The 22,992-nt window shown below is 48.6% G+C and overlaps 2 protein-coding genes across 2 annotated transcripts; both read left to right on the plus strand.

Annotated features, from left to right (window-relative positions):
- The first annotated feature begins 11,419 nt into the window (after positions 1–11,419).
- Positions 11,420–12,043, plus strand: LOC139821397 (uncharacterized). Its single transcript, XM_071792400.1, has one exon. It carries the CDS (start codon positions 11,420–11,422, stop codon positions 12,041–12,043), a length of 624 nt encoding a protein of 207 aa, XP_071648501.1.
- A 6,892-nt stretch (positions 12,044–18,935) lies between these two features.
- Positions 18,936–21,682, plus strand: LOC139821398 (uncharacterized). Its single transcript, XM_071792401.1, has 3 exons — positions 18,936–18,976; positions 19,114–19,785; positions 20,074–21,682. The coding sequence occupies exons 1-3, from the start codon at positions 18,936–18,938 to the stop codon at positions 21,680–21,682; spliced, it is 2,322 nt and encodes a 773-aa protein (XP_071648502.1).
- Positions 21,683–22,992: the final 1,310 nt, after the last annotated feature.

Consider the following 22,992-nt stretch of genomic DNA (forward strand, 5'->3'; position numbering starts at 1 on the left):
GCGCGCCAAACGGCACGCAACATTTCCGCCGTAACTCCATCCAACCCGGGTGCCTTACCCACTTTCATCGCCTTCATAGCCACATCCACTTTATTCCACTCGAACGTTCTTTCAATCATCTCTCTCTCTCTCTCTGCCAGTCGTACATCATCCATTCCTGTGTCCGGGAAGAAGCGATCTAGCAGCACATTCGCACTCTCTTTCCACGTACTCGTTGTCCTGTCACCCACTTTCATAGCACTCAGTCTGTCACGTCCGTACTTACCCATGCACACTTTGTACACATCACCCCATGGATCCCGATTTCCCTTGTCACTCACGAACTGTCTCCAGTTCTCCTCTTTCACTCTCCATATCGCTCTCTTGTACTCTCTGAGAGCACGTTTGTACACATTCAGACATCCTTCCACTCGACTTCGATCTCTCCCTCTCATTCGCTGGTAGGCACGCCTACACTTCCTCACATCTTTCTTCATGCGCTCAAGCTCATCCGTCCACCACACAAGCTTCCTCGCAACCCCACACACTTGCCTTTTCATTCTATTGTCATTCGCCCTCAGGATCCATGATGTGACGCGCTCCGCCAAGCTCTCCACGTCCCAGTCATCCATCACATTCACAGCATCCTCCGACGCATACTCCACTAGATCGCTCATGTAACCCTCCCAGTCCACGTCTTTACACACCCATCTACGCACACCTTCCATCCGCTCAGCATTCTCACCATAGGTCATACGTATCAGCAACACATTATGGTCGCTGATACCCCCCCAATCGCTCTTGACTCCCCATTCGAACTGGCACCCCCCAAGCGCATCGCTTACGAGAGTCACATCGATGTCGCTTTCCCCATTGGGTCCGCTAAACGTGTAACTCTTGCTCGGCTCATTCAACACAATCATACCGTTCGCGACAATCCACTCCTCAAGCATTCTGCCACGCATTTCACTTTCTCTACTGCCGCCCCTACCCTTACTGTACCATAAAGGAGAGACGGCATTTGCATCCATACCCACCAGCACACGCTTTCCTCTGGTTACTATTCGCACCTTGTCCATGTACGCCAGGTACGGCTCGATGTCCTCACCGAACCGGCAATACACGGACACCACATACATCGCGCCAAAGTCTTCCTTCAGCCATACACACACGCCATACTCATCCGAGCACTCTCTTACACACAACACATCGAGACTGGGATCATTCACCACCACTGCTGCTTTGACATACTCGCTCTCACTCACAATCACATCCATCCGTAGCGGGAGTCCAACTACCCTTCCATCCTTCACACACGGTTCCTGCAGCAGTGCCACACTCACTCGACGTTCACACAACATTTCACCTAGGTCACACATAACCGCATACGCTCTTTGACAGTTATACTGCACCACATTCATACTCGAGACACCCTGCGAGTCCTGCCTAACCATTGATGGTGTCAGCGCGCCTCTCCCTTGCTACCGCGTACGAGGGACACCCCCTATCATCCACCGCGTGGTCAGCCGATCGCCCCCGCCTCTTACAGACGGCACACATCCTCGGCCCAGCTGTATTTGGGCATTTATCCCTTTTATGACCCCCCTGACCGCAGTAGGAGCATACGTCCTCCGTTGCCCTACAGTGCCTCGCAACGTGACCTAGGTCGAGGCATCTAAAGCACCTGGTTGGTGCTGAAAAATCGGCTACTCTGCAACTTCGCCAACCCACATACACCCTTGACGCTTTCATGAATCTCCCCCGCATGTCGGGTGTCACCTCCAGTACCCAGTTCACGGTTTCCTTATTTTCCTTACCCAGCTTAAACCGAAATACGCACTCCTCATCATAGACCTTTATATCTAACCCATGTAAGAGCTCAGGGTTCTGCCTAGCTATGGCGCGTCTGACACCATCGACTTCCATATCACTAGGCACATCGTACAGAATTATACGAGGCCTCCTAGCAGCTGGACGGGCCACCGTCAGACTTTTTTCCCTAATTGCCTGGTTGGCAACAATTTTGTCCGCATCCGCCTTCGAGTGCGCCTGGATTATTACCCTTCCATCCCCAGCCTTTCTTACGTTCCTGACTCTAATGTTTGACGCTACCGGGTCTATTACCTTCAATAGCGTCTTTTTTATTTTGTCGACAGACCTCTTGTCGGCACCGCTCGCCACAACAACCGAACAGTCCCTATCTCGCGGTCCGTTCCCACTCTTGGTTGCCAGTGCCGCAACAACTTTCGGACCGGTTTTATGACTGGGTTTTCGCCTACCAACCGCCTTCGCAAACGTTACAGGCGGCGGCAGTGTCACCAGTGTTGGGCGATTCGCCTCCACCCTTTCCGCCAGACGACCCCTCCAAAAAGTATTGTCGCAACCCAGCTGCATGACCAATTTACTGGTCTCGCTAAACAGCGCCGCTATTTTCTGCCCCGTTGACTTTGTAAATTTCGCGTTAGGGTCAGAAAGAATTTTGTCCAGCTTTAACCTAACGCTGTGCATCGTTGCAGCGGCCAACTCTTCTCGAGTTGCCGGACCGCCACCCACAAAAACGTCGTCGTCCTCCTTGGACTCGCTGCCCGTACCGGTCTCGTTTCCCTTTTCAAACCCGGGCAGGGCCGAGTTCGCCCGCTGCTGATCGGCCCCACGGGCCCTACCTCCCTCTACTCCACTCGACTCACTTCGAGCGCCTCTTGCGGGTGTCAGGGAGCTAGGTGGGCTCCTTACCAACTTCCCGCTACGCGGGAACGTGCGCTTTTCCGGATCATCCACAAAGCTCTCCTCGTCCGTCAGTGGCGTCGTTGTCTCGTCCAGCGCCTGTTTCGTCGCCTACTTTTTCAACCCGTCCTGAGAAGACTGTTTCTCCGAGCCTTTCAGATTCACTTTGGACAGTGCCACCATCACCGCCTTAGTGATCGTCTTTTGCCCGTCCACTTTATCACCACTTGACCCCGTTTTAACCGAAGTCTTGTCCGTATCCGAGTTAGTCGTTTCCGTTTTCGTCGCCTTTTTGTCATTTTGTTTTTGTCCGTCCGGGTTTTGGGGGTTTTTTGCTGTTTTCATAATGCATAGATTAATATAGTTACGACGGTTCGGCCATCATGGCAGCCCATACGCGTATGGGCATCTATCCCCGCCGTTTCAAAGTCCTAGTTAAACTGCATGAAAGCTGAGAAGCAGCTTGTCGGGTGATCAACCCTATTCATGCAGATGTGACTCTATAAAAAGGTTATGTAATTTGATGCTAAAGGTTTAACGTCACCCCTACTGATTGAGCACGTATGCTCCGAGACACCGCCCACTCAAAGTTCGGGCTAGACGTTGCCAGTGTATCTTCCCACTAGCAGGATATGAGGAAATAGTGATCAGCTAATCCTCCACACATGCGCCCGGGGGGGCCGACTTCAACTCCCGAATAGGCTCTGCCCGGACACGGACAGCGGTTCTCCCACATTAAACATGCGGTTTCACATGGACTTTACTGACGCTAGGCCAGAACTTACCATTTATTACGCCGCAGAGGTCAGGTACTAACATGACCGCATCCTACGGTCGTGGGTCTACTACTCCCCACTTGGTTAGTCTTCGAGAAATATCCATCGACACCCGACCGCATCTCTGGCTCCCGACGGTTACAACTACGGACACGCAAACACTCACACACCCCCCAGAACCCCCGCACCCCCTCCGGAATGAGCCGGTAGCAGCCCGAGGGCCCGCGGGCCGGGAGAAGCCCGCGTATCGCCTTAACTCCGTTAGCCTACGACGGCCAAGGCCAAGACTAGGCCAAGCCCGAGCCAAATCATAGTTTACGGTGGGAACCACGATGGAGGTGGAGTTCGGCTTGACTGTGATAGGCTAAGTGCTGCGGCACAGCATGTATTGCACTTCAACAGTCCTGTAGATCATGACTTTGTACGACCCAAAAAAGATCGCCGGCCTCAGAAGATCGGCGCCGCGTGTTGCTTTAGATGGTGTTCAGCAACCAAACTTAAAGTTTCCCGCGGCGTGTTGCCTCCGGCGACGAGTAGCTCAGCCGCGTATTGCTTTGTGGGCACTCACGCGGCGTGTTGCTTCCGCCGACGGCGTGTCGCTCAACGGCGTGTTGCTTTGCGAGCACTCACGCGGCGTGTTGCTTCCGCCGACGGCAGAGACGCCGCCGACGGCAACACCCACGAGAAAACCAAGCTCGCTTGAAACGCGTCACTCCGAGTCCGACGACTCACGTTGCCAAGTTCGAGACTCATACTAAGTTTCCCGCGGCGTGTTGCTTTTAAAAAACCCATCGGGGGTTTTCACCCACCGTTTAATTAACACCTAAAAGTGTTATGACGCCCTACTCCCCCGCCGTGCGTGGCACAACACAGCAGGAGAGCAGAACGCTCTTGGACCGCCTCTCACTCGCAACACTGTCGGGACGGGCCAGCTAGCTCTCCGGGTGTGCCACGTCTCAAAGAGAGACACCCAGAGGCTCCACTGAGCCCTTTTACCCCATTTCGGGATCACCAGACAGATATGCGAGCGCGCCTAGAGGACGGCCCGTGAATCACGAGCTGACCGGCATGATCGAATCACAGGCGAGTGACTCCGACCATAAACCGTCGCCCGAGAGTTATCCCTGTACTTAGCAGCAACACGCCGCATTTCTCTACTCCGCTCAGCACGTGAGCGCCGAAGCGCTTTGCCACTGTGAGCACTGTTCCCTGTAAGTGCTATTACCGTAAGTCATGTCTACTCCCACCAGTAGATAGGGACAGTGGGAATCTCGTTAATCCATTCATGCGCGTCACTAATTAGATGACGAGGCATTTGGCTACTATAAGGAGAGTCATAGTTACGACCTCACCGGGGGGTCTGGGGGGGCGGTTAGCCCCCCCAGAATCCTCCCCGTGGTCGGAGTGCGATCAACGTCAGCAGTACTTCCCTTCACGCTAGAATCAGAGCCGACACCGGGGATTTCCCCCTTACAGAGCCCATACCTGACGATTACGTTCTCCCGGACAAGCCGACCTTTCAAACGTAGGGGCACGGTTTCCCGTAACGCACTCATGACTCACTATTGTACCTGTGGTGTTCCCCAGGTAGCAGGGTTCCTGCAGCGGGCGTGATCCACTCGGATTAGATCAGCCCAACTGACAGGGTTGGGGTGCCATAACACCCCCATTATAGGTAATGCGCAACATAAGCTTCATAGCGTGACCCACACTAGGCCCCCTATGCCGCTCACTCGGCTATGCGAATCCTCTGCCCCTACGAGTCCGACACCATCTGGTAGGGCACCGGTAGCCTCCCGGCGGGGCTCCTTACCCCCGTAGTACTTGTGTCGAGCGATCTTAGCTCACGTTTGACGAGTCGCCGTCGCTGGTGCCATACCCCCAGCTACCACGTAATCGCACAAGTCGCCCTGTACTATTAACGCGTCGCTCATCGGTTGCCCGGAGATCCGGGATTCGGCAGCAGTCGACGCGCCTTAGGAATATACGGCACGTGGTGCGCCATATACCCCGCTCGTATTGGGTACCTCCCACGCACGAGCACGCCGCGCTCGCCTCGCAAAACGCTACCCTGTTCAGTACTACCGGCTGCATCCGTTACCCAGCTGATAGGACCTGGGATTGGGCAGCAGCCCAGCAGTTTTATGGGTAAAGGGCACAGGGTGCACCGTTTACCCGCGCTTGCTTGAATTTCTTCACGTTGACATTCAGAGCACTGGGCAGAAATCACATTGCGTCAACACCCGCGAGGGCCATCGCATTGTGAACGTGTCTAGTTTGGCCGCCAAAATGTGCACGAGCAAATCATCCCAATGGGACGTGGGACGCCTCAGTGCCTGATGAGCCTGTATGTGCCTAATGTCCCCGTCCGCGATTTTCTGTAACTCACACGAGTTTTCCTTGGCCATGGTTGGTAATTCTATGATTGTCTTGATATGCGTATTTACGATAACGCGCTTGTTTTCATAACGCTCTTTTAGGAGATTCCATGCAACTTCGTAATTTAGATCAGATATTTCTAAGAAGCTGATTATATTATTCGCATCGCCGGTCACGGAAGCTCTCAAATACTGAAGCTTCTGTATATTGCTAATTGACGTGTTTGAATGTATGACGGAATTAAACGAATCGAAGAACGGGAATTACTCGTCGTATTTCCCGGAGAAGGTCGGCAAATTTAACTTAGGCAGTCGCACGCGAAGCTGAGCTTCCGATTGGTCGGACGCGTTCGAGGTAGACGAAGGCCGTGCCGTTGCACCGCGCACGAAAAGCGTAGGGTTCAATAATTCACGTATCTTGGCCGACAACGCGTAATGTTTCTTCAAAATTCGCGCCATCATTTATCGTCGCGCAATTGCGATTACACTTTGTTATACTGAGACCAGTATTCCTCTAATCTACATTTACGCTCCTCGATTTGAGCCGCGATGGACAGTGTGACGGACAAAACTGATTCTACGAACGTATTTACTCGCGTGCACGATGCCTTAATGGCCGTGCGCCTTTTCTTGAGAGCAAGAATCTCTTGTTCGCACGCCATATTGAATAACCCTACGCGGAATATACACGGATTGGTTGGGCACTACTATGTCACTTTCACCTGACTGTACAATGCGTATTGAAGGTTTCTGATATCGCTGATGCAGTCGCCGAACTGCTTTTCTTTTCTCAATGTTGAAATACACCGGAGGAAGTCCTCTGTATGCGCTGCGGGAGCCCCTCTGTCGTCGCGCTCGAAGGCGCGCTGCTGGTTGCGAGATCCTCTGCCGTCGCGCTTGAAAGCGCGCTGCTGGTTGCGAGTGTTATATATGTATTCAAGTCTTTATTATATGTCCTTTATTATAAGCTTAGTACACGAGGCGTCTTTACTTGTCGACCATCTTGGCTACTCTCCCTACCACACGTATCTCTCCGCGCCCCCTATTCCCTAGTTCGCACGACAACAAGCCCGAAAATCCCTAACTAGACTATTATTACACAACATCCCCCTTTCTTTAAATAGACCGTTTATTTAGTCGTGCTTTTCTCTTTATAACTACTAAATCTGGGGTCAGAGTGGAAAAATTCGGGAGGTTTCCGATTCCGAGTTCCGCGACGCGGTGTTGCTTCCTGGTGAAGATTGGCATCTGATGTTGTCTTCAATGATTCTGGAATTACTTCCGCTGCTTCCTCTGAATCTTCCTTGATGACTAGAGGCTTTTCTTCTTCGGCCTCGCTGTCGTCGTTTTGTTCCTTACTTTCACAGGGTGACAGTTTAATCAGATGTGAGCGAGTACGACGGAAATCACCCTTGGCACAGTTCACTATAAACGAACGCGGCTCTGGGCATACTTCTTTTATGACTCCCTACATTCTAATGTCTTTAATCCAAACTTCATCCCCTACTCTGAGATGAACTGACTCTGTCGCATAGTGTTTTCTATCATGGTTGACTTTTTGCCGCTTGATTCGGGCACTTTCCCGTTGTAACAGCAACTCGCGGTCGATCAAAGCAGGTTTTAAGTTGTCCGGATGAATTGGCAATAGTGAACGAATCTTCCGTCCCATCAACAGTTCACTAGGGGTAAATCCGCATTCCAAAGGTGTCGACCGATACTCCATCAAAAATAACCACATGTCTCCCGTTTTTGCAAGACCAAGTTTTACTGTCTTTACCATAATCTCAATAAAGCCGTTGCTTTTCGGATAATGCGGAGACGAGGTGACGTGATTGAAACCAAATTTGTTCTTGAACTCAATAAATTCTCGAGTCTTCAAGGGGTCAAACTGCAGTCCGTTATCGCTGCGAAGCACCGATGAAATTCCACGCCTGGCAAAACAATCAGTCAAACATTGCACCACAGTTCTGGCAGTCATCGTTCGCACCTTATAAAGTTCCGGGTACCGAGAATAATAATCAGCTATTAAGAAGTATAAAGTACCAACAATCTTTAAATTTAAAAAAATTCCTGGCAACAACTTCCCACGGCCGGTCAGGAAACTTTGAAGACAACAACGGTTCGGGACGATTCTGTCTATGCTCGGCGCAAATACGGCATTGTTCGATTTTTTGCTTAATGTCACTTGAAATGCCTGGCCACCACAAGCTAGATTTCGCGCGTTCGCGGCACTTGACAATACCTTGGTGGCCCAAATAAAGCGCTTCCAAAGCCTCCTTTCTTAGATTAACCGGCACTAGCACTCGAGGTCCGAACATATTTAATCCCTCATTAATGGATAGATTATCTTGATACTGAAAATACGGTTTGATATTTGCCTCCAATTTCTCCTTAGTAGTTAGTATAAGCCGATTCCACCCTGGGGGCTCTGAGGGGGGGGGGGTGGGGGGGGGGATATCGGATTTCGCGGGGGGTAAGGGGGAGGGAAGTATTGGATTTTCAAGAATATCGGATTTCGCGGGGGGGTGAGGGGAAGGGGAGTATAGGATTTTCAAGAATATCGGATTTCGCGGGGGGAGGGAAAGGGGGGGATGAATTACCTGTTGAACAAAGTTAACGTATACATTCAAATTTATACTTATCTCAGGTTTACAGTTATAATAGCTTCACACAAAGTTACTAGGGTAAAGGTTTATTTCTATTGGTAGATTATCGACTCTGTTATTTTACTATGTTTCCGCTCTAGTGATATTATATATTCATAGATACTTTAGTTACTGAGACTCACCGCGCTACATTTTTCGCTTATCGCTTCTTGATAAAACACGTGTGTACTAGCGATCACAGTTGTAATAAAGATACAGTTTCATTTAATCTCATCGAGTTTGTCTTCGACTCATTGTATCAATCCAGCACATTCTGAAAGGTCATGGGCCCAGACCCATCGATAATATTGTTTCGAAGACTGAAGGAGTTTAAGTGAACATAACGTGAACTGTCTTAACCTCCAAAACGTACGCGATCGCATAAAGACAATGAGTTCGGAATCGAAGTACATCATAACAAAACTGAACAACGGAAATTACTTCAACTGGCGATATAAGATGAAAATGTTATTGATTGAAAAGGGCGTTTGGACAGCAGTTACGATGGATCCGCCAAATCCGATTACAGACGACTGGACACAAAAGGACGAAAAGGCACACACTGCAATTGCATTAAATATAGAAGACGACCAGATTCAACACATTAGGCATTGTGAGACAGCGAAAAGTGCATGGAATAACTTGAAAGATTTCCATGAAAAAGACACGCCAAACAACAAAGTGAGCATTTTGCGACAGCTCATGACAACACGATTAGAAGATGGCGGTAATGTCGAAGCGCACGTAACCAAAATGACGGAATTATTTCAACGTTTTATAGCTTATGGAGATGATTTAAAGCCGAAATTTATTTTATGTGTCACAATTCTCAGTTCACTACCTGAAAGCTATGACGTATTGGTTACAACGTTGGAGAATCGCAAAGATGAATTAACATCGAGTGTTGTTTGCTCGGCTGTGATTGCGGAATATCGAAAACGTCTCGAACGAAGTCGCGATAATACTGAAGCCGTATTAAGAATTAGCTCGTCAGCCAAAAGCGGGTCATCAAATGCAAAAGGAGAAGCAGTTGACATGAGTAAATCAAAATGTCTTTTCTGTAAGCGTAAAGGGCATTGGAAAAAGGATTGTCGTAAGTTACTTGCGCATAAAGAGAAGAAGAATCAAGATCAACAAGGTAAGACTCAACAGCAGGTAAATTCGGCTGAAGCTAGCGGTGCTGTTCAACATTTATTCGCTGCAATGATGCTAAATAACGACGGTTGGTTAGTCGATAGTGGAGCAACTAATCACATGGTGAGTAAGCGTGAGATTTTCACCGACATGAAGAAGCATATTGAAAGTATCTATGTAGCAAACGGTCATAAAGTAACTGCAATCGGTAAAGGAACAGTTAATGCGAAATTCATAAATAAATTAGGTGACATTACAGCAGTTTCGATTGCAAATGTTCTGTACGTGCCACAAATACAAGGAAATTTTATTTCTGTACGACGTTTGACCAAAATGGGATATACTGTGACTTTCGACAATGAAGAATGCAATATCGTTCGTGCATATGATGGAATGCAAGTTGCATTAAGCGAACCCTTTGGAAATCTGTACAAACTTAAGACACCAAATATGATATGTGCAATAGGAAATCCAGATCCGGAACCAATGAAGAATTGCGTTCATAAATGGCATAGTATTCTTGGCCATAGAGACATCCAGGTAGTGAAGACATTGCCATCAAGCGATCTCGTCGATGGTGTTCATTTTGAAGATTGCAGCAAGGATTGCAACAACATCTTAAACTGCGAAATATGTCTTCAAGGTAAGATGAGCAGGATGAAGTTTCCAAATTCGAATAATCGAGCAAAAGAAAAGCTGGACTTGATCCATTCGGATGTCTGCGGTCCGATGCAAACAGCGACACCATCTGGTAAAAGGTACGTTCTCACCTTTATAGATGACCACTCTAAGTTTACTGCCATTTACCTGATTAAAGAGAAATTAGAAGTTTTTGGTAAATTTAGAGAATTCGTGGAGATGTGCAAGACGATGTTCAATCGTAAACCGAAGATGATCCGCACAGATAGAGGAGGAGAATACATGAGTGTCGAATTCATCAAGTTTTTGGATCGAGAAGGCATTCGATATCAACGGACGGCGCCATATAGCCCACAACAAAATGGCGTTGCTGAGCGTAAAAATCGGACGCTCATCGAGATGGCAAGGTGCATGATATTGGAAGCTAAGCTGGAAAACAAGTTTTGGGGCGAAGCGGTCGTAATGGCGAACTATATACAAAACCGTTCGCCAGCTAAAGATATTGTACGAACACCGTTTGAAAATTGGTATGGCACCAAACCTAATTTAGATTTTTTCAAACGATTTGGATCAAAGTGTTACGTACACATACCTGACGAAAAGCGGAAGAAACTTGATTCGAAGGCAACTGAGGCAATTTTTGTTGGCTATGATGCAATCTCAAAAGCGTATAGGTGCTATGTTCCATCGAATGGAAAGGTAATTATAAGTCGAGATGCTAAATTTGTCTACAAGGACAGCGATTGGAAGATTCATCAAGATGAGTTTAAGGAGGAGAGCGAAGTCACAATTACGCATCTACCTGAAGATGAATTCTACAGCGCTGATGAAAAAAATTGGACAGAAGAAGACGATCCTGCAATGGATGAAGCATCAAGAAATAATCAGCAATCACCCATAGCTCAACGTGAAATAAATGAAGATGCTCCCGTTAACGATAAAGATAATATTCGTCGATCCACAAGATCGAATTTTGGCGTACCACCACTTCGTTACACTGAAGAAATCAACGTCATCAAGGAAGAATTAGTCGAGCCAAAGACATACAATCAAGCAATCCATTCCGAATACAAAAATGAATGGATTCAAGCAAATTAAACGCGATCTCAACGGAAACTTTGCACTTAACCAGAAACAGTACATCATGAAGATTATCAAGGATTTTGGTATGATGGAAGCGAAAACCTCGAATGTTCCAATCAACATGTCATATGGCAAAGGAAATTCCGAGTTGTTAATGGATAACGAAAACTATCGTAAATTAGTTGGTTGCTTACTTTACATCGCTGTGAATACAAGACCAGACATCTCAGCAAGTGTAACAATCTTGGCACAGAAGGTAACAAAACCAACACAAGAAGACTGGAATGAACTAAAACGTATCCTTCGATATCTCAAGGGCACAGCAGATCTGTCACTAATGCTTGGCGGCATCAACGGTAAAACTGGTCTCATCGGTTATGCTGATGCAAATTGGGCAGAAGACATCGCATTACATCAACGCAAGTCAACTACCGGCTACGTTTTTAAATATTTTGATAGTATAATCAGCTGGTGTAGCAAGAGGCAAACTTGCGTTGCTAAATCGTCTATGGAAGCTGAGTACATAGCACTATCTGAAGCAAGCAGTGAAGCACTATGGATTCGTCGTCTACTGAGGGACTTCAAACAGCCGGAAAAAGGACCCAACTACGATCTACGAGGACAATCAGAGCTGCTTGAAATTGATCAAAGAAGAGAAGTTGTCAAATCGTTCAAAGCACATTGATGTGCATGCTTATTTCGTTAAAAACCACGTTGACAAGGGGACGGTTAAATGTATCTATTGTCCAACAGAAGAAATGGTTGCTGATTTATTAACGAAACCATTACCAGCTAGTCGAATCATAAAATTACGAAAGTATTGCAATTTAATGGAAATTTGAATGAGGAGGAGTGTTGAACATTACCGGGGATGACTTACCCGCGCCGCGGATCCGCGGGTGGGGAAGTCCGCGTTCGCGGTCGCGGTTGCGGTCGCGCAGCGGAATTCGCGCGGGGGGGGGGTCCACGGGGGCCGCGCGAGGGTCCGCGGGGGCCGCGGGAGCCGCGCGAGGGTCCGCGGGGGCCGCGGGAGCCGCGTGGGGGTCCGCGGGAGCCGCGTCGCGCCGCGGGGTCCGCGCGGGGGGTCTGCGGGGGCTAGACGGCGCATCGAACCTGTCGGAACAGGTAGATTAAATGCGATTGGAAAGACAATTTATCCATAGCGGTGGTGATTATGCGAACGCCGGTACCAGTGGTGACACGCGCACGGCAGAACTCGTATGGCGAGAGATCGACGCCGCGTTCAAAAAGCGTATAATGACCGGTGCGGTAATTAATATAGACCATGTAAAACCGCGACAGTTTTTGGAAGACGCCTGCAGCGTAGTGTGCAAGCAAGTGCGAGACATTATAAAAACACATAACTGTGTCAAAGTGAACACCTTGTTCAATGGGGAGTTTGTGGCGGGTGATAAACGTGACAATAAGAGTTTTAATACAAATAACATAGAACTCTGTGGTACATCGCACTTGCGCGAGTGGTACGAGCTACATGTTATCGAGCCCACATTAGCAAAACTCGAGGAGTTCCAGGAACGCGACAGTGGGTGGGCGTTGACTCGAATCCTCAATTTGACGGTGAGCGTCAACAAGTACAATCCTTTGCGCGCGGGATGTCACATGAAATTGCCTGAATACATTAAATTGAAGAACGCCGTGATCAATGTGCTGTCTATGGACAATGCGTGTTTTGTATGGTCAGTGGTAGCCGCCTTGCATCCAACTGAAAGACATTCAGAACGGGAATCTTCATACCCGCATTATTCAACGGTACTGAATGTACGAGACATTGAGTTCCCAATGACGTTGAGTCAAATTAAAAAATTCGAACGACTCAACAATATATCCGTCAATGTCTATACCATCGAGGGAAAGAAGACTTCAAACGTTCTTCCAATACGGCTTACCGACCACACGAATGATAACCACGTGAATCTGCTGAACTCGGAGGGGAGGTTGATAAGAAAGAGTCATGTAAAGGATTTGAAGCCCTATTTCCCTCCCGAGTCGAAGTAACCTGGTATGATGACGTATTGGTTGAGTGGGTATAATGAGCGCGAGGGTGTTGAGTCAGGGAAAAGCGGAACCCATATAAGTGTCGGGATTGTGGGCCGTAGGTCGGTAAGACCGGTTCGGTCCTTCCCGGGAAGGGGGGAGTTGTGACGTTGCACCGGGTGCCCGTCACTTGGACCGGACGCGTACCCCCCTCGAACCTTTATACGGCGCGCGTACCTGCTTGTCGTCGAGTTATCATGTTTTTCGTCTAGCTATTAGTTACAGGAGAAACCGGTCGGGCGGCCCGATTAGGCCGGGTGGCGCCATCCGCCGGCGCGGCGAAGCGCCTCAAAATTGTAAGAGGCCGCGAAGCGGGCCCGCCACGATCGTCACTGTTGGGCCGATCTCTAGCGTGCGTGGACGTCCGGCGAGGAGTCCTGAGGGTGTATTAAGCGAGGGCGGCAGCCCTACAAGCCCGCCCATCAAGGAGGAAGGATCGAGGACCACGAGAGGGTTGTAAACGACCTGCAATCCCGAAAGTAAGGTAACGGGGGCCAGCGGGGCGGAACGTCGAGTACCGTTTCGCGTATCGTATTTCATATTTGGAGATGTGCGTAGGATCGCTTCCCGACCTACGCACTAATGTCGTGAATCCCTCGGGATTAGTTCTTCGGTCATTTTTACGGGTCTGACATATCCCGCCCGTTGCTACCCCGTGAATAGAGTAAAAGGGGGTCCTTTTCCGCCCGACTCGACAATCCGGTGTATGATTGCGTGTGATAACGTGTCGCGTACGACGTGGCGGCCTTGCCACGCGTTACGATCCTTGCGAGTGTTATGCGATTATGCGGAGCGGCTCAACAGTTACTCTAATATTCGTTTTCGCGCTTCCGTTAATCCGAGTGTTCGTTTTCGTGTTTCCGGTAGTCTTAGTGTTTCGTTAATCGTAAGTCTCGCGTCCACGGTGGCGTTAATCTCGTCCGTGCGTTCATTCTGGGGCGTATCGGCACATAGACCCGTTAATTACCGCGCCCGGTGCTTCGAGAGTGAGGCGGCGGAGTAACGAGTTGGGGGTGTGCAGTTCAGATTACTATTTTCGGTGTCGCGTTTCCGTTAGTCTTAGGATTGCGTTCCTCCGGGTGGAGATATCACGCGCCCCGGAGTGTATCGTGCGGGAGTATCACGCGCTTGCGGAGTGGGCCGAGGAGCGAGAAGAATCGTACCCATTATACTGCGTGTACTCTTTCGTTAGTTGCGATTGCGTGTATCCTTTCGTTTGCGTGTATTATTTCGTTCGTTGGCCTATATTATCGCAATCGTGTATGACTTAATATTATTTTGCGCTTCCGTTACGCTTGTTACCGCGTTTTGCGTAGTTTATTGCGTGTACTATTTTGTTCGTTGGCCTATATTATTGCATTTCGTGTATGATTTAATATTAGTTTTGGCGCTTCCGTTAAGCTTTATTACTGCGTTCTGCGTAGTTTATCGCGTGTATTATTTCGTCATCCCCTAGAGTGGATTATTGTGATTGCGTGTATTATTTCGTCCGCGTATCTTATTACGTTTCGCGCATTTCATCGCGTAGATTATTCCTTGCGTGTATTATTTTGTCGGTGTATATTATTGTGCCTCGCGTATTTCCTCGCGTAGATTATCCCTTATTGCGAGTACAAGTTACACGTCCGTTTTTCCGGGAATATTATTTTTGCGTCCGAGTTTATTTATAACGCGCAGACCCTTCGAAAGACTTTACGTGGTCGATGGATTGATCACGGCGAATACCTCGCCCGCGCCCTGAAAGTTGTAACGCAATTATCAAGCTTTCTCTTATAATATATTTTGATTTACATGCTACTTGAGTGATTTCTTTGGTGTTTGTTTTCGCCTCACCACGGTCAAACCCCTCCGCATTCGGCCTATGTAAGAACCACGACCCTCTACCGAAAATCCTGAGCAGTCTTTGCGATCGGCCAGTGAGGGTGTATCTTCACATATGAATTGGGAGTTATATCGATAACGAGAGTTTATTTCGGATCTATGTAGAGTTTATGTAGAGTACTTTTTGCGGGTAAGAGTAAACGGGTGTAACGATGCACCCCGTGCGCTAAGCATCGTTCCCGGCTAACAACCGCCGGATGCCGCCCGACCGACGACCAATCGGGCGAAGACCAGGGCGCGGTGCGCCCACTTTTTAAGCTTAATTCAAAACACACCGTGTGCGCGGGCCAAGCGCGGTACCGGTGCCTCCCGACGAGCGATGACGGAAGCAGAGCCGCACCGAGGACGAGCGCGGCGCCGCGCCGCCCCACCACAGCGCGACGATCGGCCGCTCCTAGCGAACCCGCCGCGCCGGGCGGGTATATAAACCGCCGCTCCGGCGAGAGACAGACACTTCGTCTAAAAGATCCAGCGTACCGCTATTTCCAGACGAAACCTATCCCGACTCTTAGGGAACACGCCAACGAGGTCCGGTGCTCCGAGCCTCGACTGAGGGCTCTCAGGTGTTCCCGCACTCCCCCAGAACTAACTCCGAAGGCACGGTTACGCGGGGTCGAGCGCGCTCGGCCTCGCAACGAGGGCTCTTGCTGCCGCCGCCCCGGGGCCCCGGAAATCCTCCAGCATACGCTACGCGTTCCCGCACGCATCCGACTATTATCGCAATACCGCGTCGTTCGCAAGTGCACAGGCACTACCGGTAATATACCGAGCCCGTCCAGTATCTTATCAATTGCACATGCACTACCTGTAATATACCGCGTCCGCCTATGTAATATGTAATATACCGAGTCCGTCGATGATCGTAATAACGCGCCGTTTGCCAGTGCGCACGCACTATCTGTAATATACCGAGTCCGGCTATGTAATATACCGAGCCCGTCGAATAGTGTGATACCGCGTTCGTTATATGTAATATACCAAGTCCGTCGATGATCGCAATACCGCGCCGTTTGCCAGTGCGCACGCACTACCTGTAATATACCGAGCCCGTCGAATAGTGTGATACCGCGTTCGTTATCAAGAGCACCCGCACTACCCCTTCGTTGTATATATCGCGTTCTGCCCGTCCCCGCGCTATCTCAAATACCGCGCTAACATTTCTCTTGTATATAATTCGTGTATATAATAAGCCGAATAAACCACTGCATGTACAACCTAAATTGATTATTGTCTCTGGGCCTTTCATCGAACTCCTGATCCAGCACGCAAGTCCGCGTTCGATACTAAAGTCAGGCCGTTACACGGTGGTGTGGCCGTCTCCACACCTGGCGCCCAAAGTATTTTCGTATCGCTTTCGAGATCCGCTCTGCCGTGATCAGAGATTTGCTACGCGATTCAGTCCCGCTTCACAGCCCAGGGAAAATAATACAGAGAAATAGCGTCGCAAGAACTGGGCTGTGAGGCGGGACTGAATCGCGTAGCAAATCTCTAATCGGGTGGCAGAGCGGATCTCGAAAGCGATACGAAAATACTTTGGGCGCCAGGTGTGGAGACGGCCACACCACCGTTTACTCTAACCCGCGAAAAGTACTCTATATAAACTCTACACAGATCCGAAATAAACTCTCGTCAGCGTTATAACTCTTAGTTCATATGTCAAGATACACCCGCTCTGGCCGATCGCAACGACTGCTCAGGATTTTCGGTAGAGGGTCGTGGTTCTTACATAGGCCGAATGCGGAGGGGTTTGACCGTGGTGAGGCGAAGACAAACACAAAAGAAATCACTCAAGTAGCATGTAAATCAAAATATAATATAAGAGAAAGCTTGATAATTGCGTACAACTTTCAGGACGCGGGCAAGGTATTCGCCGCTATCAATCCATCGACCACGTAAAGTCTTTCGAAGGGTCTGCGCGTTATAAATAAACTCGGACGCAAAAATAATATTCCCGGAAAGACGGACGTGTAACTTGTACTCGCAAGAAGGGATAATCTACGCGATGAAATACGCGAGGCGCAATAATATACACCGACGAAATAATACACGCAAGGAATAATCTACGCGATGAAATGCGCGAAACGTAATAATATACGCCGACGAAATAATACACGCAAGGAATAATCTACGCGATAAAATGCGCGAAACGTAATAATAGACACGGACGAAATAATACACGCAAGGAATAATCTGCGCGATAAAATACGCGAAAAGTAATAATATACGCCGACGAAACAATACACGCAATCACAATAATCCACTCTAGGGGATGACAAAATAATACACGCGATGAACTACGCAGAACGCAGTAACAAAGCTTAACGGAAGCGCGAAAACTAATATTAAATCATACACGAAATGCAATAATATAGGCCAACGAACGAAATAATACACGCAATGAACTACGCAGAACGCAGTAATAAAGCTTAACGGAAGCGCGAACTAATATTAAGTCATACACGAGTTGCGATAATATAGGCCAACGAACGAAATAATACACGCAAACGAAAGAATACACGCAATCGCAACTAACGAAAGAGTACACGCAGTATAATGGGTACGATTCTACTCGCTCCTCGGTCTACTCCGCGAGCGCGTGATACTTCCGCACGATACAATCCGGGGCGCGTGATATCTCCACCCGGAGGAACCCAACCCTAAGACTAACGGAAACGCGAAACTGAAAATGGAGTAATCTGAAATGCACACCCCCGACTCGTTACTCCGCCGCCTCACACTCGAAGCACCGAGCGCGGTAATTAACGGGTCTAAGTGCCGATACGCCCCAGAATGAACGCACGGACAAGATTCACGCCACCGTGGACGCGAGACTTACGATTAACGAAACACTAAGACTACCGGAAATGCGAAAATGAACACTCGGATTAACGGAAGCGCGAAAACTAATATTAGGGTGACTGTTGAGCCGATCCGCATAATCGCATAACACTCGCAAGGATCGTAACGCGGGGCAAAGCCGCCACGTCGTACGCAGACACGCTATCACACGCAACCATACACCGGATTGTCGAGTCGGGCGGAAAAGGACCCTCTTTTTACTCTACTCACGGGGTAGCAGCGGGCGGGATATGTCAGACCCGTAAAAATGACCGCAGCATTAATCCCGAGGGATTCACGACATTAGTGCGTAGGTCGGGAGGCGATCCTACGCACATCTCCAAATACGAAATACGATACACGAAACGGTACTCGACGTTCCGCCCCGCTGGCCCCCGTTACCTTACTTTCGGGATTGCAGGTCGTTTACAACACTCTCGTGGTCCTCGATCCTTCCTCCTTGATGGGCTTGTAAGGCCGCCGCCCTCGCTTAATACACCTTCAGGACTCCTCGCCGGACGTCCACGCACGCTCGAGATCGGCCCAACAGTGACGATCGTGGCGGGCCCGCTTCGCGGCCTCTTACCATTTTGAGGCGCTTTGCCGCGCCGGCGGATGGCGCCACCCGGCCTAATCGGGCCGCCCGACCGCTTTCTCCTGTAACTAATAGCTAGACGAAAAACATGATAACTCGACGACAAGCAGGTACGCGCGCCGTATAAAGGTTCGAGGGGGGTACGCGCCCGGTCCAAGTGACGGGCACCCGGTGCAACGTCACAACGTGCAGGATCCGCGAGACAACAATGTTGGACATTTTGCGTGGATTAAGCATCTATCCCGTCTTGTGAGCTCGCAAATTAATAAACATGGACATACAAAGTACATTTGTGATCGGTAAGTGTCTATACTTCTTTTAATAATGTATAAAATATTTTATATTCTGTATAAAAAATTTTATAAAATTTTGTTTCTTTTTTGCAGATGTCTTCACTATTTCAGTTCCAGCGATAAGTTGCAGTCTCACACTGTGGAATGTCGAAAGGTAAACAAATGCGCAATCCGACTACCGAGCGAGAACAACAAGTGGCTCAGCTTCAAGAACCACAGCAGGAAAGAGCGACTTTCCTTTGTGGTGTACGCCGATCTGGAGTGCGTGCTGCAGAAGACACAACCGGAGACGGAACACGCGTCATACGCCTATCAACATCATCGGGTATGTAGTATAGCATACTACGTACAGTGCTCGTACGACGAAACGTTATCGACGTATCGATTTCGTCGCGATAACGACTGCGTCGCGTGGTTCGTCGAGGAACTCAACGGATTGGCGCATCGCGTAAAGAACATCTTGTCCGACATTGTATGCATGGTAGACCTAACGCGAGACGAGTGGGAGACATTTCACAGCGCGACGAAATGTCACATATGCGAACAACAATATGCGCCTGATGATAATAAAGTGCGCGATCATTGCCACCTGACCGGGCGGTACAGAGGTCCAGCACACTCAACGTGCAATCTGAATTATAAGGATTCTCACTTCATCCCAGTAATATTCCACAATCTGTCGGGCTATGACGCGCACTTTATTATCAAGGAGATAGCTGCCGCGTTCGAAAGCTCAATCGATGTACTGCCTATAACAAAGGAAAAGTACATCTCTTTTACTAAACACGTGAAAGACACCGCGGAAAGATCTGATTCGCGAAGCGATATACAATTAAGATTCATCGACTCGTACAAATTTCTGAGCGCGAGTCTCGCAAAATTGGCATCCTTCCTAGATAATAATAAATTAAAAATTATACGATCAAAATTTTCCGCGTTATCCGACGACGATTTCAAATTATTGACGCGAAAAGGTGTCTTTCCATACGAATACGTGGACAGCGTCGAAAAGCTGGAGGATACGTGTTTACCACCGCGCGATTCATTTTACAGTTCCTTGACCGGTGACACCGTATCCAAAAGCGATTACGCGCACGCCGCGAACGTATGGCAGCGATTCTCCGTTCGAACTCTGGGCGAATACAGCGATTTGTACCTGAAAACCGATGTCTTGCTGTTGGCCGACGTGTTTGAAAATTTCCGCGACAACTGCGTCGCGAGTTACGGACTTGATCCCGCGTACTACTACACTTTACCAGGCTTTACGTGGGACGCCATGTTGAAACATACGTGTATCAATTTTGAACTGCTGACCGACATTGACATGGTCATGTTTATCGAACGTGGTATACGCGGCGGCCTGGGTCAATGTTCCGGCAGATACGCGAAGGCCAACAACAAGTATATGGAGTCGTACGATTCATTGAAACCGTCGTCGTACCTAATGTACTTCGATGTCAACAACTTATACGGCTGGGCGATGTGTAAGCCACTGCCCTACGCGGAGTTTCGATGGGTCGAAGACTCGTCAAATTTCGACGTTAACGCGATCGCTTTGGATTCGTCTACAGGCTATATTCTCGAGGTCGATCTCGAGTATCCGCAGGATAAACACGACGCGCACGCTGACCTACCGTTCTGTCCGATGCGCGATAAACCGCCCGGCAAACGGCAGGACAAACTTCTCGCCACGCTGCACGATAAGGAGCGTTATGTCATCCATTATCGCAATCTGCAACAGTGCATGCGCCATGGCATTCGCGTCACTAAAATACATCGCGTATTACAATTCGCTCAATCTGAGTGGCTCCGCTCTTACATCGAACTCAATACAAAATTCAGAACACAAGCCAAAAATGAGTTCAACAAAACATTATATAAATTAATGAATAACGCTGTTTTTGGGAAAACAATGGAGAATGCACAAAACCACGTCGATGTAAAATTAGTGACGAAGTGGAAGGGTAGATATGGCGCGGAGGCAATGATCGCGCGACCGAATTTCCACAGCAGTAGCATGTTTTCGGAAAATCTGGTAGCCATCGAACTTCGCAAATTCGAGGTGAAATTCGACAAACCGATCTACGTCGGCATGTGCATCCTCGACTTGACGAAGGTATGCCTATACGAATTTCACCACGATTACATGTTTCTCCTGTACCGCGACTCGTGTAGAATCATGTATACCGACACGGACAGTTTGATTTATCATATCAAGTGCGACGACGCGTACGAGAACATGAAACATGATATAGCTCGGTTCGACACAAGTGACTACGCGGTAGATAACGCTTATGATATGCCTCTCGTCAATAAAAAAGTGCCGGGCCTGATGAAGGATGAAAACAACGGGGCCATTATGACCGAATTCGTTGGACTTAGGACGAAAATGTACGCCTTGCGAGTCGATGGTAAGAAAGACACCAAAAAAGCGAAAGGTGTCAAAAGCAACTTCATCGCGCGCACCATCACATTCAACGACTACACGCGATGTCTGAACGATGAGATCGAAATGACTCGACCACAGTCGTGCATAAGATCGAAAATGCACAAAGTGTACACCATTAGCGAGACGAAAATCGCTCTGAGTCCGTATGACGATAAGCGATATATCGTGCCGGATTCGACCGATACGTTGCCGTGGGGACATTACCTAATATAACGTAATGTATATAATGTATATAATGTATATAATGTATGTATTGATGTATGTATATATATATACATTATATATATAATGTATGTATGTATGTATAACGTGGTCCCGGACTGAACAGTGCGTTTTCCGGGGCCCCCTCCCAGAGTGTTGTGACGACACCCCCCTATATATGGCCCCACGAAGCACGAAAGTCACAATAGTCCTCGAGTAAATATCGTATTATATATGAGAAGGGATATTAATAAAGATATCGCACATGTATTTAGTATTTAATATTTTTTATTACATACTTTATTAGTATTACATGTATCATTTTTATATTAAAAATAAAATACAGTTTGCACGAATTAAATCACTTTGTTCTTGTATATCCATGAGTTGTGTGATCCATCGAATCCCAGCCATTTCACGTAAACCTCGTCGCCCCTCCTGCGCAGTACTTTCTCCACGAGATACACGTCAGGATAAGTCGCGCGATGCAACTCGTACTCGTAGAACGCTCCAGCGACGGATTTTCCACGATAGTCCTCGAGTAGGTAGGTTACGGGATTGGTATGCTGCACTTTAACGATCTTAAACACCTCGGTGGTCCAATTCGGCGTGTAACCTTTCTCGAAAATTGTTTTGTATTTGCTGACGCGTACCAAGTCGCCCGTTTTGAACTTTGCCGGGCCCGCGATCTTTATCGCGCTGTACACCGTAGCCAACAGTCTTTTGGCGATCGCGGGGGTAACGTCGACGGGTCGCATGCCGATCGTTCGATGCTTGCGCGCGTTGTAATCCGACACGAGTCGCGATAACGCGTCGACCCACTTGTAAGCTCCATTGAGCGTAAACATCTTCCACATGTTGTTTTTTAACGTGCGATTGAATCGCTCGACGACCGACGCCTTCATCACCGAATACGTGGAATAATGATTGATGCCGTGTTTTCTCACGAGACGTTGCACGTCGGTGTTGTAAAATTCCTTCCCCATGTCGGTTTGTAGATTACTAGGGCACCTCCCGCTATCTCGAATTATCTCAGCGATAGCGTCAGCTGTCTCGCTGCCACCTTTACCCTTGAGCGGCACGGCCCACGCGTACTTGCTCAACACATCGATGACGGTGAGTATGTAGTGATAGCCTCCGTTGAAACGCGAGTACGGGCGCATCTCGACGATATCAGCCTGCCACAGGTTGTCGTACCCTCGCACTATGACGTGTCTGCGGGGAAAATTTCTTCTCGCCGGTGCGTGCAATTCGTCCACCAACTGTCGCTTTTCGATATTTTTATCCACATCTGTCGAGTTTAATGGTCTCATGTTCGGTTA

The sequence above is a fragment of the Temnothorax longispinosus genome, chromosome 11 (genome assembly GCF_030848805.1).
Source record: "Temnothorax longispinosus isolate EJ_2023e chromosome 11, Tlon_JGU_v1, whole genome shotgun sequence".
In the NCBI taxonomy this organism is placed as follows: domain Eukaryota; kingdom Metazoa; phylum Arthropoda; class Insecta; order Hymenoptera; family Formicidae; genus Temnothorax; species Temnothorax longispinosus.